We start from the raw sequence: 15,570 nt of genomic DNA on the forward strand, positions 1-15,570 counted from the left end.
TTTTAGATAAATTTTTTAAGGAAGTACAATTGAAATTTGAAAAGAAGATAATACAGCTTTTAGGAAAAATTAATCATTTGATTCTTTTAGTTTTCACTTAGTTGTAATTTAATCCCTGAAGTTTTGATTTAATTGTAAATCAATCCCTAAACTTTGTATCTTGTAATTTAATCCTTGAAATTTTAATCTCTTAAATATTAGTTCCTGTATTTTAAAAAAATTACACTATTTTAAAATTTATTACTAATATTTTAAATTATTAAACCCTTTAATATTTATAAATATTACAAATATTAAAAGTTTAAAATATTTTTAATCTTTATAATTTTATTTTTTAAAATATATGGATTAATATTTAAGAAGTTGAAATTGTAGGGACTAAATTGTAAGAGATAAAGTTTAGAGATTGATTTATAATCGAGTCAAAATTTTAAACACTGAGTTATAACTGGATTAAAATTACAAAAATCAAATGATTAATTTTCTTAGCTCTTATTTATAGCTCTTCCTATAATATCATTAAATGTGGATTTTCATACTTGTTTTGATTGCCATAGAACTTTATTGTACATGCTTGAATCAGCCTCCTAGCATGGACACAATTGAGAACATCAAAATGTGATATGATCCATAGACATTGGTGATACTGTCTCTGGTTCCAGCAACACGAGGAGCTGTGGCATCACCCAAGAAAATAATTTAAAAAAAAACCCTAAATGAAGAAATAAAGGCAAGCACATGCATCATTATTTGCTTAGAAAAATGTGCCGATCACATGCAAATGCTTGAGCAATGCCATGCCACCACATGTGGTTTTATCGTTTTTAGGTAGTTTTTTTATTGGAAGTGATATTATTTGAAAAACGTTTGGATTTTAAATATAAACACCACTCTTGTAGAAATTCTAACCCTCGTTCACCACCACATTGTGATTGAATGACTAATTTTTTTATTAAACTCAACTCTTACTGGTATGTATGCATGGTATTCTTAGCATTGTTATAGTACATATAATTTCATCATTTATATTAGAAAATATTTATTGGTCAAATATTCTTTCATTTTTATGCATTAATTTAACTATCTTCATGTTTTGGGGCCAAAGTTTAACTATCTTACCGAACTATATTATAATCTTTTATTGGAATGCATGCTTCTGTTTTGTGTCTGATGAATTTAATGTGAAATTAGCATCCATATTTTGAATTCGGAGCTGACAGATTTTTTTAACACACACACACACATAATAAAGCTGTAGATGAAAACATTAATTGGGATTCAATGTAAATTTTCGTAAATGAATGAATTATTGATTGAAGAATTAGACTATATGGTATATGTGCACTTAGATAAGATAACTGTTTTTTCATGGAAAATTGAATTACTTTATAATTTTAATTTTTTTTTATGGATCGTTATTTTATCCATTCTTATTAACGAATTCTTTATAAGAGATTAATACATAGGCTCCCTCCAGTCTTTTTTAAATTTTCTTGATAAAACTCTCCAATTTATTTTAAAAGCTTTTTTGTCCTTGATATATAAGACAAAGTTAAAGTAATTATTTTTTCAATTTTACTCCTTTTATTATTATCATTTGAATTCATAGACAAAAATTTATTATGACAATTAATTGCAAAGTAGGGTAAAATTGAAAAATTCTATATTGTTTAAACAATTTTAAGGATACAGCAACCGTTACAAATATATAAGCATGAAATTGATTAAATTTGTTTTATATTAAAGATTGGAGGGACTACACAATCAAGGAAATTAATGGTGATCTTGTTCAGCCTCCTTACCCTAATTAAACTCTAATACAAAAAATTAATTTAAAATTTCAATTTACAATTAAGATGCAAAAATACTCATAAAGTATTAGGGCAAGGAGCTGCTAGCATTTTTAACTAAGGTATGGTACAATTTTACCCATCAATCCTAAAAAAATCAGCATAAAATTCCATAATATGTAATGCAACTATAGTCTTATTTATAAAGTAGAAAGATAGTATTTATTTTAATTCTATTGATAAGACATTTCAATAATTATGTTGTATCTATCTTTATCTTTTTGCCTTTTAACAAATGTTGGAAAGGTTATTGAATTGTAGAGTGTTATGTCGACAACTGCACGTTAATTTAAATCCAATAAAATATTAGTTTTTAACATTTATGTTCAACGTTTGCTAACGTGTGTTTTTCAAGCCTTGATGGATAAAACTGCATTATACTTAAGTTAAGGTTGCTGGTAACTCATTGCTGAATACTTTAAGCATTGATGGGTAAAACTTCATATTTTGATTAATTTAGATTAAAGTTATGATGCAGAGCTTAAGATGGAGAAGAGGTTTAATTAGACAATTCACGTGCACTCTAAATATGTTGTTGAGCTTAAGATAAACAAGAGTGGTTCTTAGACAATTCAAGTTTACTCTAAATAATCTCTCTTTTCTATTTTGAAATGGAAACTTCCTCTTTTTTCTTTTTAACTGTCACTTTTTGTGGAAAAAAAATTCTCTATACTTGTTGTTTTTAAACTTCAATATAATATTAATTCCTAAATTTTCAATCACCCCTTATCTTTACTGTAAGTTTAGAAGTTTAAGGTAATTCTAATTACTAAAATAAATTAAGGCATATTAGAAAATTTCAGAGAGATGCATATTAATTATATTTTTTAATCCATATCCTAAAGTCTTAGTCAAAAGATGAGTAGTTTGGAAGGGCCTCACTTAACTAATTAGTCTATCTTCTTTTGGGCCCCCCATTAATTAACCTGACTTCGAATTTAAGTGTTTGCGTTTCTCACAGGCTTTTGCTTTTAATTTACTTTTAACTATCAATAATTCAGCTTATGTTTTAAATATTTGTAATATAATGTTATGCACACATTTCTTCTAAATCTTGAAAACTTAATAATAAGCCTGCCTAAACTTTTAAGCCTGCGCAGATAACCCTTAACAATTAGAGTAAAATGCATTGAAATATCCTCTCTTTTATCTTAATTATAGATACATCTTTTCTATTTTTTAAAAATATATATAATAATTACAAAATATATTCCTCCTTTCTACTTTTACAATTCTATTTTTATCTACTGAATTGTTAGCCAACTGTTAAGATTAAAATATCATTCTTTTATAATACAAGGAGTAGGTTTCACTGACAATAAATATATATTTTTTTCTCAAGGAACCAAGAGTAAAGGATAGATATTTCGCAATTAAGTTGTTACACATATAAAATATCCCCTTAAAAGTAAATGTTATCTTAAAAATCATTCACGTTTTCTAACAAAGTTAATGGATATATAGTTTTTTACCTTATTTATATTTTAATTTTTTTTAGTTATGTAAACTTATTTATATAGTATTTTTTTAAAAACATTTAAATATTTAAGTTTGCTATAATAATATTTCTAACATGTATGTACATGAAATTAATGAAATAATGATTTAATATAATAGGAAATGAATTAGTCAATATAATTTACTTTAATGAATTATTGCCATACTTAATTATTTAAAATTCTTTAAATTGGGGAGAGGGAAAGAATATACAATTAGATTATAAGGGCAGATTAATAATTTAAAATTTTCAATACAATCACAAATTAAAAAAAGCAGCATTTTAAAATGTTTAATAGGATATTCATTTTTAAGAATAAAGATCTCTGTATTTACTTTTAAATATATACACATTTAAACTTTAATTTATGTGTATATAGTCTTCTCAATTTTGAATTATATATTGACAATTTTGCTAAATTTTATGCTACGGGTAGGTAAGTAATGAATAAAACAAATAGTAAGAAAATTATTTAACTAAATATCAAAGTTAAAGGGGTTCATTATCAAGTTTTAAAAGATAGAAGTATCACTAGTAGGTATATATGACAAAAAATTCATAGATGCCTAAAATATTTAATGGCCACTAGGCTACTAACCCTTTACTTATATATAACAAAAAAATATAAGTAGTAAATTAAGTTTCTAACCACTTTCATGTTATAATATAATGGTATGTTATTAATTTTTAAATGACACTTGTTATTTTACTAATGTTACTTGTTAATCTGACATGAACAATTATAAATTGAGAGCTTTAAAACTTCATAAATTTTAAATGTTAAAAGTTTAAATATATTGTTGTTAATTACGAATATGTTATTGTCAAAATTCGAATGGATACTTCTTAATGAATGACTAACACATATAGTTAAACCCATCCTATCCATTTTTCTAACTTGTTAAAACCCGAATGAACTATTCTTAATTTAAAATTTTATACACTTATTTCATTAGACCTATGCTTTTGATCATCAACAATAAGTATTTATTTGAATTTTGACATTTGAAATTGACAACTTTTCATTCAAATTTTAATAAGTTAGAAAAACAGATAAGATGGGCATAACTGAACGTGTTAGTTTTTTTTATCAATATGTATCTATTCAGGTTTTAACAATAACTCATTCAAAATTAATAATAGTATATTCAGGATTTAAAAACAAGAAAAATGAGTAGGATGTGCATAATTGTATGTGTCATTTTTCATCAATAAATATCCATTTAAATTTTAATAACAACTCATTTTAAATTAACAACAGTTTATTCAAACTTTAACAAGTTAGAAAAAACGGACGAGATAGGAATCATTGTACAAGTGTTAGTCTTCATTAATAAATATATATTTAGGTTTTTACAACAATTCATTCAAAATTAACAATAACCCATTTAAGTTTTAACAAGTTAGAATAAAAAAATTGATAGAATGTGCTTAATTGTATATATTAATCCTTTATTAACAAGTATCTGTTTAGATTCTGATAACAACCTATTTGTAATTAATAACAATACATTCAAACTTTCAACGAGTAAAATGCATAAAGTTTTAAAACTTTCAATTTGTAATTGTTCATGCCATATTAACAAGTGACATAAGTAAAATGACAAGTGCCATTCAAGAATCAACAACTCATCATTATGTTATAACATTAAAAGTAATTAGAAGCTTGATTTACTATTATATTTTTTGTCACATGTAATTAAAGGGCTTGGTGGCCTTTTTAAGTGGCTAAGGGATCATAGAATCAAACTCTTTTTTGACCACCCAAACCAATTATTTTTGAATAAAAATCTTGCCGGTGCTGAAGCTCCATTGACTGGCCATTGGTAAGGGGTCCGATAGCGGTTTGGATGCCGACACTAGCAACAATTTGTTCTTTTGGTGTAACAAATTAATATCAATCAAGGATTAAGGGATTGCAATGCAATTTCAAAGTCAATTAATCTTTAAGTGATATGAATTTTGTCTAGTGATCCTCGGCTAATATTTTTCCTTGTTGCAATGGGGACCCAAAAAAAATTTAAATAGTACTTTTTATTTAAAATAAACATACTAATTAAAAATATGGAGTAAAAATCAACTTATATATAAGAATAAATCTCACAAATTTTTTGTTAAAAATAATTATAAGTTGAAAAAAAATAGCTATTACTTTTATAGTTGTGGGGATCACTAATGTAGTACTTATCTTAACCCTTAAAAATAATAACAGTTTTTTCTAACTTAATGGTAGGATTTTAGATGCTTAGAATTTAAAAATTAAGAATATTTTTTGTACATTTTACAAGTTTAAAAATCAAGATGCTATTTGTGAAATATTTTAAGATTTATAATGCTCGCTAACTCAATACATCACTTGAGATACCATTGTGTGTGCGTACTTTTCCCCAATTAACCTCACATGCTATTTCTCTTTAATTAAATATTATTGTGAACATCATATTTTATCTAGATCCTAATAAGTAAATAAGATAATATCCATAATAAAATAAATAAAAAATGAAAATAATAAGAATAAAAAATAATATTTTACAACAAGAAAATATATATATATATAAGTTGAGTACAAAGATAATAAAAAAAATATATTCAAGCTAGATGGCAATATAATAATTGAAATAATCAAAATATAATATAATATAAATATAAATAAAAAATAATATTTTACAACAAGAAAATATATATATATATATATATAAGTTGGGTACAAAGATAATAAAAAAAATATTCAAGCTAGATCACAATATAATAATTAAAATAATCAAAATATAATATAATAAGACTTGAAGATTTCAAAATAATATAATCTAATCTTATTTGAAGATTTTATGATAATCTAATATTTGATATTAAGATTTGAAAATTTCAAAAGAATATAATAATCAGGATATAATAATAGAAAATATAACAATTAATATCCAATCTTTAAATAATGATGATGATGATAATATAAAAATATATAAAATACTAATATTGATGACGATAGGATGGAGATATTAAAAAAACTCTAAATGCAGGGGTCTATATAAAGAAAAGTAAAAGGACAACATAAGACAATTACTGAGAGTCTGAAAAAAAAAAAAAAGAGAGAGACAATAGAGGTCTAAGTTGATTGAAATTCATAGAGATAAGTCTACCTTTTTTTAAGCCATAGATATGCTTGTACATTAATAGGAGATTTCAAAAGTTGGCTCTTAAAACTCAAGTCTTAAATCCTTCAATGGTTAGCATTATAGAAAATATTAACCTGCACATATGTTAATTGCCTTTTTATCTTGAATCCTCCAATGTTCATCTCATTCTTACGTCCCTACGTAATTGTTGTATCCAATTATGGCCTATTCCTAGCTAATCTTTATCCTTTTGTCTTCACGCGTGGATTAATTTTTTCCTTTCTCATGCCATATGCTATGGTGACGTGATTTGAGACTTCAACATGGACTTGATGAATTTCGGTGCAGAAAATAATTTTAAATATTTGCATATTTTTTGTGGCAATTTCATTTGCATTAGGCAATTTATAAGACTCCTAAAGAAGTCTTTATTATTAAACTATTTATGAGAAATTTTAAGGAAAGAACCTTAAGGTTTAAATTTCAAGTGAGTGTTTATCATATCATTATTGCATCTATCATGATTTTATTATTTATTGTATGAGACTTTCATAGTCCTCACAAACTTATATCATTTTAATTGCTTGAGACTTTTAAAGTCCTTACAAATTTTATAAATTAATTAATTTATCTTACATAACGATAAATTATCATATGTACATAATTTTAATATCATCAGTTGCGTGAGACTTTCAGAATCCTCTCATATTTATAATCAAATAACTTATCATACGCAGTGATAAATTATCATGAATACATATTTTAAAATATTTTATCCTTATTTAAAAATAAAATATTTTCTTAAAAATAAATAAAATAAAATAAAATAATTTTCTAAAGGTGAATGCACAGTAAGAGGCTTTCATAAAATGTTATTATAATATTTTTTTTCCAAAATTATCTCTCAAAATTTTGTCACAAATAAAGAAATAAAATATTTTCTTAAGTAAAAACTACAAATCAACATTAAAAATTATTTTATAAAAAAATTAATAATTAATTTTTTCTTAAAAAAATTTCCAACCAACTGATAAGCATTTTTACCTCGAACTATGTGAACTTTGATATCTCAAAAGAGTACGCAGGCCCTAGGGTTTTATTCTAGGTCAAGTCTAACTTATAAATAAATAAAATTTTTCTTTTTAATTTTCTAATCTTTTTTATCTTATTTTTAAGGATAATTAATATATTTTAAGGCCATTTAAATTTATATAGTTAATTTAAGGTAACCATTCACATGAATGGGTGTTATGAAGTGTCTAACACCTTTCCTGTATATAATCGACTCCCTTATCCTTTTCTCTATGTTAGACCACGCATTTAAAAAGGTTTTCAAAATTACTTGTAAAATTTTGGTGACAACTCCAAAACATTTATTTGTTATCCAATTTTTCTTCTTGGGAAATCCAGATTAGGCACAACAGTTTGGCGAATCCACTGGGGACACTAAAAGAGTCAAGCTTGTTCAAGTTAATTGTGTGAATTTATTTGGCCTTTTTTTATTTAAATTATCCTTTTTTAATTTTTTATTTAAACTTTTTTTTTCATTCTTTATTCTCTTGATCATATAATTTAACTTTCGTGATATCTTGTAGTTTCTTGGTTAACATATTTGTGTATACTTCACACACACTGAGCACTCACACATCCAACCTCACACACATGTTGGGCCCTATACCCGGGTCTGGAAGTACCCTAGGTTAGTAAAAGTTAGTAACGATTTCCCTAAGGGACTCTTAAGTTCCCTGAAGTTATCATGAATACTTCACCTAAGTTGATATCTATTTAACAAATTTAATCCTCAAAGGTTATTAAACTCTCATAGGACTAAATTAGTTGAGTAGATTTTTCATCTCTCTAGTGGGAGAGGCTTGGGGACCTTGTTTAGGATATATTAGATCTATCTTAAGAACTTTTCACGTTACATGAATCTAATAGCCACTATAAGAGCCAATATATGATCCCCTTACCTTAGGACATGCCTCTTATAAGGCACGAGGAGAATATACTTTTCTTCATGCATTATTTTTTTTACATTAAAATTCCTAGATTAGGAGTAACAAATTGTAAACCACAGTGGCCTTTTTTTAATATCATTACACTTAAAATACGCCATAATAAAGGTATTTGGACTAGTACCTTCCCTTAAGTTGAAGGGTTCCTAAACCTATTAGACTATCATATTGTATAAAGTACACTAAATCTTTTTGTGCACGTTATTGATATTTTTGTATATCACTAAAATAATTAATAATAGGCTTGGACTGGTTAACATAGATGTTTTTTATCCCTAATCATGGAGTGGCCCAGTCACCTAAGATTTATGGTTTGATTCCATTCCTATGAGATACAATAAGGATCCGTGGGGAGGGAAATACTTTAAAAAAAACAAAAAACAAGAAGGAGTGGAAAAATATAATTTGTGAATCATTCTAAGAATTTGAAGTTGAAAAATGAAGGGTAATATGAATGTCAACTCCATTACAACTAAGATAATGGAAAGGAGTGGTTTTGATTAAGGAAAGGACTAGGTGCACACCTCCAAGGCATCAAATCCCTGATTAAATTACCCGAGAATCACAAACATCAAGGATTAGCGTATGAACCTCCTTTAGAAGAACAGCTAAGGGAACAAGTAAACTTTGTAAGGAAAAAGGAGGTTGAATGCCAAGAAATTCCTCACCTAATAAACACTTTCCCAATATCGTTTGAAGTCCTAAATAAACCAATCATCGTAATGATTGCTCTAACTAATTAAAACGTCTCGTGCATAGATCTCAGTTGACACTCTTGGAATTACATTAGAAAACTGGGAGATTAAAGATGAGTTTCATTTTATTACCTTAGAGAAATCAAATTCCTTGGAACACTTGTCCTATGTGGAAATTCTGAAGCCCTTGAATGGTGATTTATTAATCACCTTAACATGTATAATTATGAGTATGATGACAATGATATAATCCAAGCATACAAAAAAAATCATGGATTCAGACGAAAAATGAATCTCCCTACATGAAGAAATAATTAAGATAATAAACATGGAGACTATTGAAGATAAGAAAAAGCTAAAAATGGTAGATAATCCTGAAAGGGGGCAAATGATTGAATTTTTTAAAGAATACTTAGATGTGTTCGCATGGTCCTATCAAGATATGCCAGGCCTTGACCTAAAGATAGCATCTTATCGAATTCCTTTGCTCCTTAACTCCAAGCCAAAGAAACAAAAACTAAGAAAGTTGACGACAAACATGTCCCTCGTCGTGTGAGAAGAGGTAATAGAACAATTGGAAGCTAGTTTCTTAGAAGTGGCAAAGCACCCCCAATGGATGGAAAATGTTATCATCATTCTAAAAAAAGATGGTTGTTTTTGAATATGCGTCGACTATTGCGACTTAAATAAGGCTAGTCCAAAAGATGATTTCCCATTGCTCCATATCGACATACTAGTTGATAACACTGCACGTAGCCATAGATATTCATTTATGGATGGTACTCTGGATAAACCAAATCCCCATGAATGATAAAGATAAAGAGAAGACTACATTCGTTACACAATGGGGAATTATTGCTATAAAGTCATGCCTTTCAGATTAAAGAATACGGGAGCAACTTATCAACGAGCTATGATAGCACTCTTTCATGATATGATGCATAAAGAGATTGAGATATACGTGGATGACATGGTAGCTAAGTCTGTGAAGAGTGAAAGTCACGTATTGGTACTTAGAAAATTGTTCGAAAGGCTACATAAATATAAACTCTGATTAAACCTAAACAAGTGCATTTTTGAGGCATTATTCGATAAATTACTAGGATTTATTGTGAGTCAAAAAGATATTGCAATAGACCCTGATAAAGTGAAAGCAATTCAAAAAATGTCCCTCCTCAAATAGAAAAATAAATTTGAAGTTTATTAGAGCAGTTAAGTTGCATTGCACGATTTATTGCAAATCTATCATCGACCTGTGAACCAATATTCAAACTTATAAGAAAGAACAACACCAAAAAATGGAACGATCACTGTTAACAAGCATTCGATATGATTAAACACTATCTATTAAATTTCCAGTTCTAATTCCTCCTACCCCAGGGTGACCACTAATCCTTTACTTAACAATACGTCCCATTTTGATGGGGGCCATGTTAGGACAACACGATGCATCTAGAAAGAAAGAACAAGCCATATATTACTTGAGCAAGAAATTCAATGATTGTGAATTTCATTATTTAATGGTAGAGAGAACTTGTTGCGGTCTTGTATGGGCTACTAGGAGGCTGAGGCAATACATGCTCTATTATACTACATGGTTGATTTCTGGGATAGACCCACTCAAATACATTTTTGAGAGCCCATATGTGGTCGGCAAGGTATCTAAATGGCAGGTGATATTATCTGAATATGACATAGGATATCTAACTCAAAAATCTATTAAAGGAAGCGCCATAGATGATCACTTGGCCAAAAATCCTTTAGATGAATGTCAGCCATTAAATTCTCAATTCTCAAATAAAGATATATGCACTATAGCGGAAGCCCAAGAAAACTACAAGGAAAGTGAGTGGGAGATGTATTTTGATAGTGCTGCTAATATGTATGAGAATGGCATTGGAGTAGTAATTTTATCTCTTAATGGAAGCAATTCCCAATCGTTATCAAGTTGAAATTTCATTGTACAAATAATATGGCAGAATATGAGGCTTGCATTAATGATCTACAAGCCGCCATTGATCTAGGTATAAAGAATTTGGAAGTTTTTGGTGACTTTACCTTTATAATTTATCAAGTGATTGGTAAATGGCGGACTAAAAATTCAAAATTGATCCCTTACTAAGAGTATTTGATGGAGATGATTAACTAATTTGAAGTAATCAACTTTTACCATATGACTAGGGACAAAAATCGCTTCGCCGACACCTTAGCTACCTCGACGGCTATGATTCAACTCTATTGCGGTGTCCATATTCAGCCTATCCAGATTGAAGCTAGAAAGCACCCTCATTCTGCTTGAATGTCAACAAGTTGAGAATCGCTCGTGGTACTATAACATCAAAACCTATATGAAACATAGAACTTACCCACTGATGCCACCCACAATGAAAAGAAAAGCATACGAAGATCCTCCTTGGGTTTCTTTATCAACAATGATATCCTATATAAGAGAAATTTTGATGAGACCTTACTACGTTGTGTGGACTCCAAAGAATTTTAGTTTAACCTTTTCAATTTTAAACATAAGTATTATAATTAAATGCCTTTTTTTAAACTATGTAAATTGGTTAAAATTTGTTAATATTTGAAAACAAACGTAATATATAAATTTTTAATTTTGTCATTCAGTATAATTTATCACAATAGAGTTGTCTAAGAATTATAATTTAATGCAATCAAGGAGGGATGATATTAAAAAAAATTAATTATTACTTTTTTCAAACCACAATATATTACATATTTTTTCAATTACATCCTGACTTTATTATACTCCACTTAAATAATTAATCACGATATTTTAAATAAGTTAAATAGATATTTATTTCAATCAAAGACATTTTTGAAAAGATGTAAAATTTTTTTATAAAATTAATATTTTAACTAAGTTTTTAAAAAAATATAAATTAATTAATGATTACTTATATTATTAGAAAGGAAGTATATATTTGTCATATATTGAGAAATAAAATTTCAAAACTTTATCTTATAAGTAGGACAAGAAAAAATATTGATTGATATAGGCCTTGATAATATTAATATTGATTTATTATAAATTAATTAAGGAAAAAGAAAAGACCACAAAATAATAAGAATAATTACAAAAATGTGGAAAAAGTCTGTATATCAAAAAAGTATGCTGTATTAAGAGCTACTGATGAATAAAATTTTGACCTTTGAGAGAGTGCCCAAAATAATACTGATAAAAAAAAGTTGTGGGGACAAAGAGTATTATTTATTTGAGCTTTTATAATGTGGTTGGTGAGGTCTGGCAGGCTCTTTGGGTTATAAAACGCCATGCTCTGTTTCCACTTCCTCTCGTCAAGCCATATTATCATCTTCTCCGCCCTCTAACGTCCTCACCAACCCCAGAGAGAGAAGAGAAAGGATTCTTCTTTTCCAACGTTTGCTGTTTTGCTGTATCAAATACTTTCGTTTCCATTCCAATTTTGTTGCTGTATCAAACACTAGCCACCATGCCCGCCGCCGCCGCCTCTTCAGGTTCCGGCCAAACCATCTGCGTCACCGGAGCCGGTGGCTTCATCGCATCTTGGATCGTCAAACTTCTCTTGGAGAGAGGCTACACTGTTAGAGGCACCGTCAGGAATCCAGGTTTATTATAATGATCCCTCAGATGTATTTATGGAAATCAAAATTCGTTTTCTTACGTTGTTTACTCAAGACTAATTTTTGGTTTTGTGAAATCAATCTGGTGATCAGATGATTCTAAGAATGCGCACCTGAAAGAGTTGGATGGAGCACAGGAGAGGCTAACTCTTCATAAGGTTGATCTTCTCGATCTTGAGTCCGTGAAAGCTGTCGTTGATGGCTGTCACGGTGTCATTCACACGGCGTCTCCCGTCACAGACAATCCCGTGAGTCTCTCTCTATCTTCTGTTTACCTTTATAATTCGTATCAGTTTTCTCTTACGGTTTTGCCGCTTGAGTGGCGAGAAAGTGGGTGGGAAAGAACAAAAACAAAATCGCGTGCATTGTAGGGGTAATGTGATATTATTATTATTATTATTATTATTATTATTATTATTATCGGTGGGTCGGTAATCACTTCTCTTCATAATTGGATGCCTGGAGGGTCCCGCCACTAATCTTTTCTCTCATGGGGATAGAAAATCTTCTCCATCCAAAAAGATATTCGCATTAGGAAAACAAATATATAAAATCTCATCTCTGAATAAACCATGATTGAACCTGCCAAGTTAAATAAAAAAGCATTTAATGAAGGCGTCAATAACGACGAGAGTGGAATGACACAGGAAGAGATGGTGGAGCCAGCAGTGAATGGAACGAAGAATGTGATCATAGCGGCTGCAGAAGCAAATGTGCGAAGAGTAGTGTTCACATCATCCATTGGGGCAGTTTACATGGACCCCAATAGGAGCATTGACATGGTGGTTGATGAGTCTTGCTGGAGCGATTTGGAATATTGCAAGAACACAAAGGTATTCCACCTACCCCCATCTCATGTCAATCATAAATAAATGGCCCTTGTATTCATTCTGAAACTAGAGAAGCATTAAAACCATAAAGTATGTGCAAGCCCTTACTTGCGTTTTGTTTGGAATTAATGGGTTTTGTTCTCATGTGGTTTTTGGGAAATTTTAGTGATGCTGATATATAATGAGGGGTATGAATTTTGTAGAACTGGTACTGCTATGGGAAGGCAGTGGCAGAGCAGGCAGCATGGGATGAGGCAAAAGGAAGAGGGGTGGACTTAGTTGTTGTGAACCCAGTTTTGGTGCTGGGACCATTGCTCCAATCCACCATAAATGCTAGCACAATTCACATACTCAAGTATCTCACTGGCTCAGCTAAAACCTATGCAAATGCCACTCAGGCTTATGTTGATGTTAAGGATGTGGCATTAGCCCATATTCTGGTTTTTGAGACCCCTTCTGCTTCTGGTCGTTTTTTATGTTCTGAGAGTTCACTCCACCGTGGAGAACTGGTTGAGATCCTGGCCAAGTACTTCCCAGACTACCCAATTCCTACCAAGTAAGTTAATTTGTATTCAGAAATGTCACAGATTATCTTGTGTTCCTTATTTCTACTACGAGCAACAGAAGCACTCAGTTTTTGTCCTAATAACTAGGAACTCTTAAGAACGCTTGAAAACTTTTATGGTTGAAGTGGCAAACAATGAGAAGTGGTAGTTGTGCAAGGAGGAAGATTGAGTTGATAATTTAGGATGTAACACTAGGCCCCATTTTTTTTCATTTGTAAGGAAGTAACCTTCATCTCTTGCACTGTGGAATATTGGGATATCCCATCTGGGGTAGTTGGAAAATGACTCGCCACCTGATAAGCAGCCATCCTCTGGCTTTCCTGTCATCAATTAGGTGAGAAACCAAACGTTGAACAGTGATAGGCCTACATGAATGACTTTTCTTTTCTTTCTTTTTGTTTTTTTTTTTCTGTTTCTTTTGGTCTTGACTTTCGGATTTTGAAAACATTTAAAAAAAATGGAGATGGATATTACGTAGAAATGGGGGTCCATTTGGTATGCCAACTTTGTCTTGATTTTAGTCATGTGATCTACGATTGAGTTTCAAAATCAGAAGCCTGTGAATGGTGCCTATTGGTCCTTACCTAACCCAATGTCGTTGTCAAGTCTCGAGAGTCTTCCACTCTAACATCTATCTCCCTGCACTTTCCTGATCCTCACCATTCACATCATTTTTATAGAATTAATGAGGGGTGAGGAATGGGGAAGTGAAGAGAAGAGGATGGAAAAAAAGAAGAGGCCACTGGTCCTTCCAAAGGGCCTGCGTGTTTCTTCATTATTACTTTAATTTTGACTCTATCATTGAAGGGGTCAATTAGCTTTTGGTTGTTTCCTAAGAACATCAGCACAACATGCTTGTGCTTTCTCCTTGTAAACTTTGACACTGTTGAATTTAACCATAAATATATATGGTTCAAGCAGATGTTCAGACGAGAAGAATCCAAGAGCAAAACCCTACATATTCTCTAACAAGAAATTGAAGGATTTAGGGTTGGAGTTTACCCCAGTGCATCAGTGCTTATACGACACTGTCAAGAGCCTGCAGGACAAGGGCCATCTTTCTCCCCCCGACAAGCAAGCAGAATCTGCTCAGATTAAATCCTAAACATCTAGCCTCAAGAATGAAGATTAGTTACCGAGTGATTAGTTCCTATGTAGTAGTATCATTATTATCATTATTACCATCATTAAAGATAAAGAGAAGCAGTTTTTAGCAAGGTGGGTCCTTATGAAGCTATGGAAGATATTTAAGATAGAATTGTGAACGTGTTGGATATCTGCATCGGTATCAGTCAACTATTTCCTTCTAATGGTTCTTCCTGTGTAAAACTTGTAACATCAATATATTTAATTCCATGTTGTTCTTTTTCTTTTTATAA

The 15,570-nt window shown here is 30.0% G+C and overlaps 1 protein-coding gene across 1 annotated transcript; it reads left to right on the forward strand.

Moving 5' to 3' along the window:
* The first annotated feature begins 12,430 nt into the window (after positions 1–12,430).
* LOC129291856 (cinnamoyl-CoA reductase 1) lies at positions 12,431–15,570 on the forward strand. The gene is made up of 5 exons (XM_054929410.1): positions 12,431–12,780; positions 12,889–13,043; positions 13,443–13,628; positions 13,829–14,181; positions 15,113–15,570. Exons 1-5 carry the CDS (start codon positions 12,645–12,647, stop codon positions 15,294–15,296), a joined length of 1,014 nt encoding a protein of 337 aa, XP_054785385.1. The 5' UTR covers positions 12,431–12,644; the 3' UTR covers positions 15,297–15,570.

Source organism: Prosopis cineraria, unplaced genomic scaffold, assembly GCF_029017545.1.
Source record: "Prosopis cineraria cultivar Desert tree isolate PC_DT_omini unplaced genomic scaffold, ASM2901754v1 PC13, whole genome shotgun sequence".
Taxonomy (NCBI): Eukaryota; Viridiplantae; Streptophyta; class Magnoliopsida; order Fabales; family Fabaceae; genus Prosopis; species Prosopis cineraria.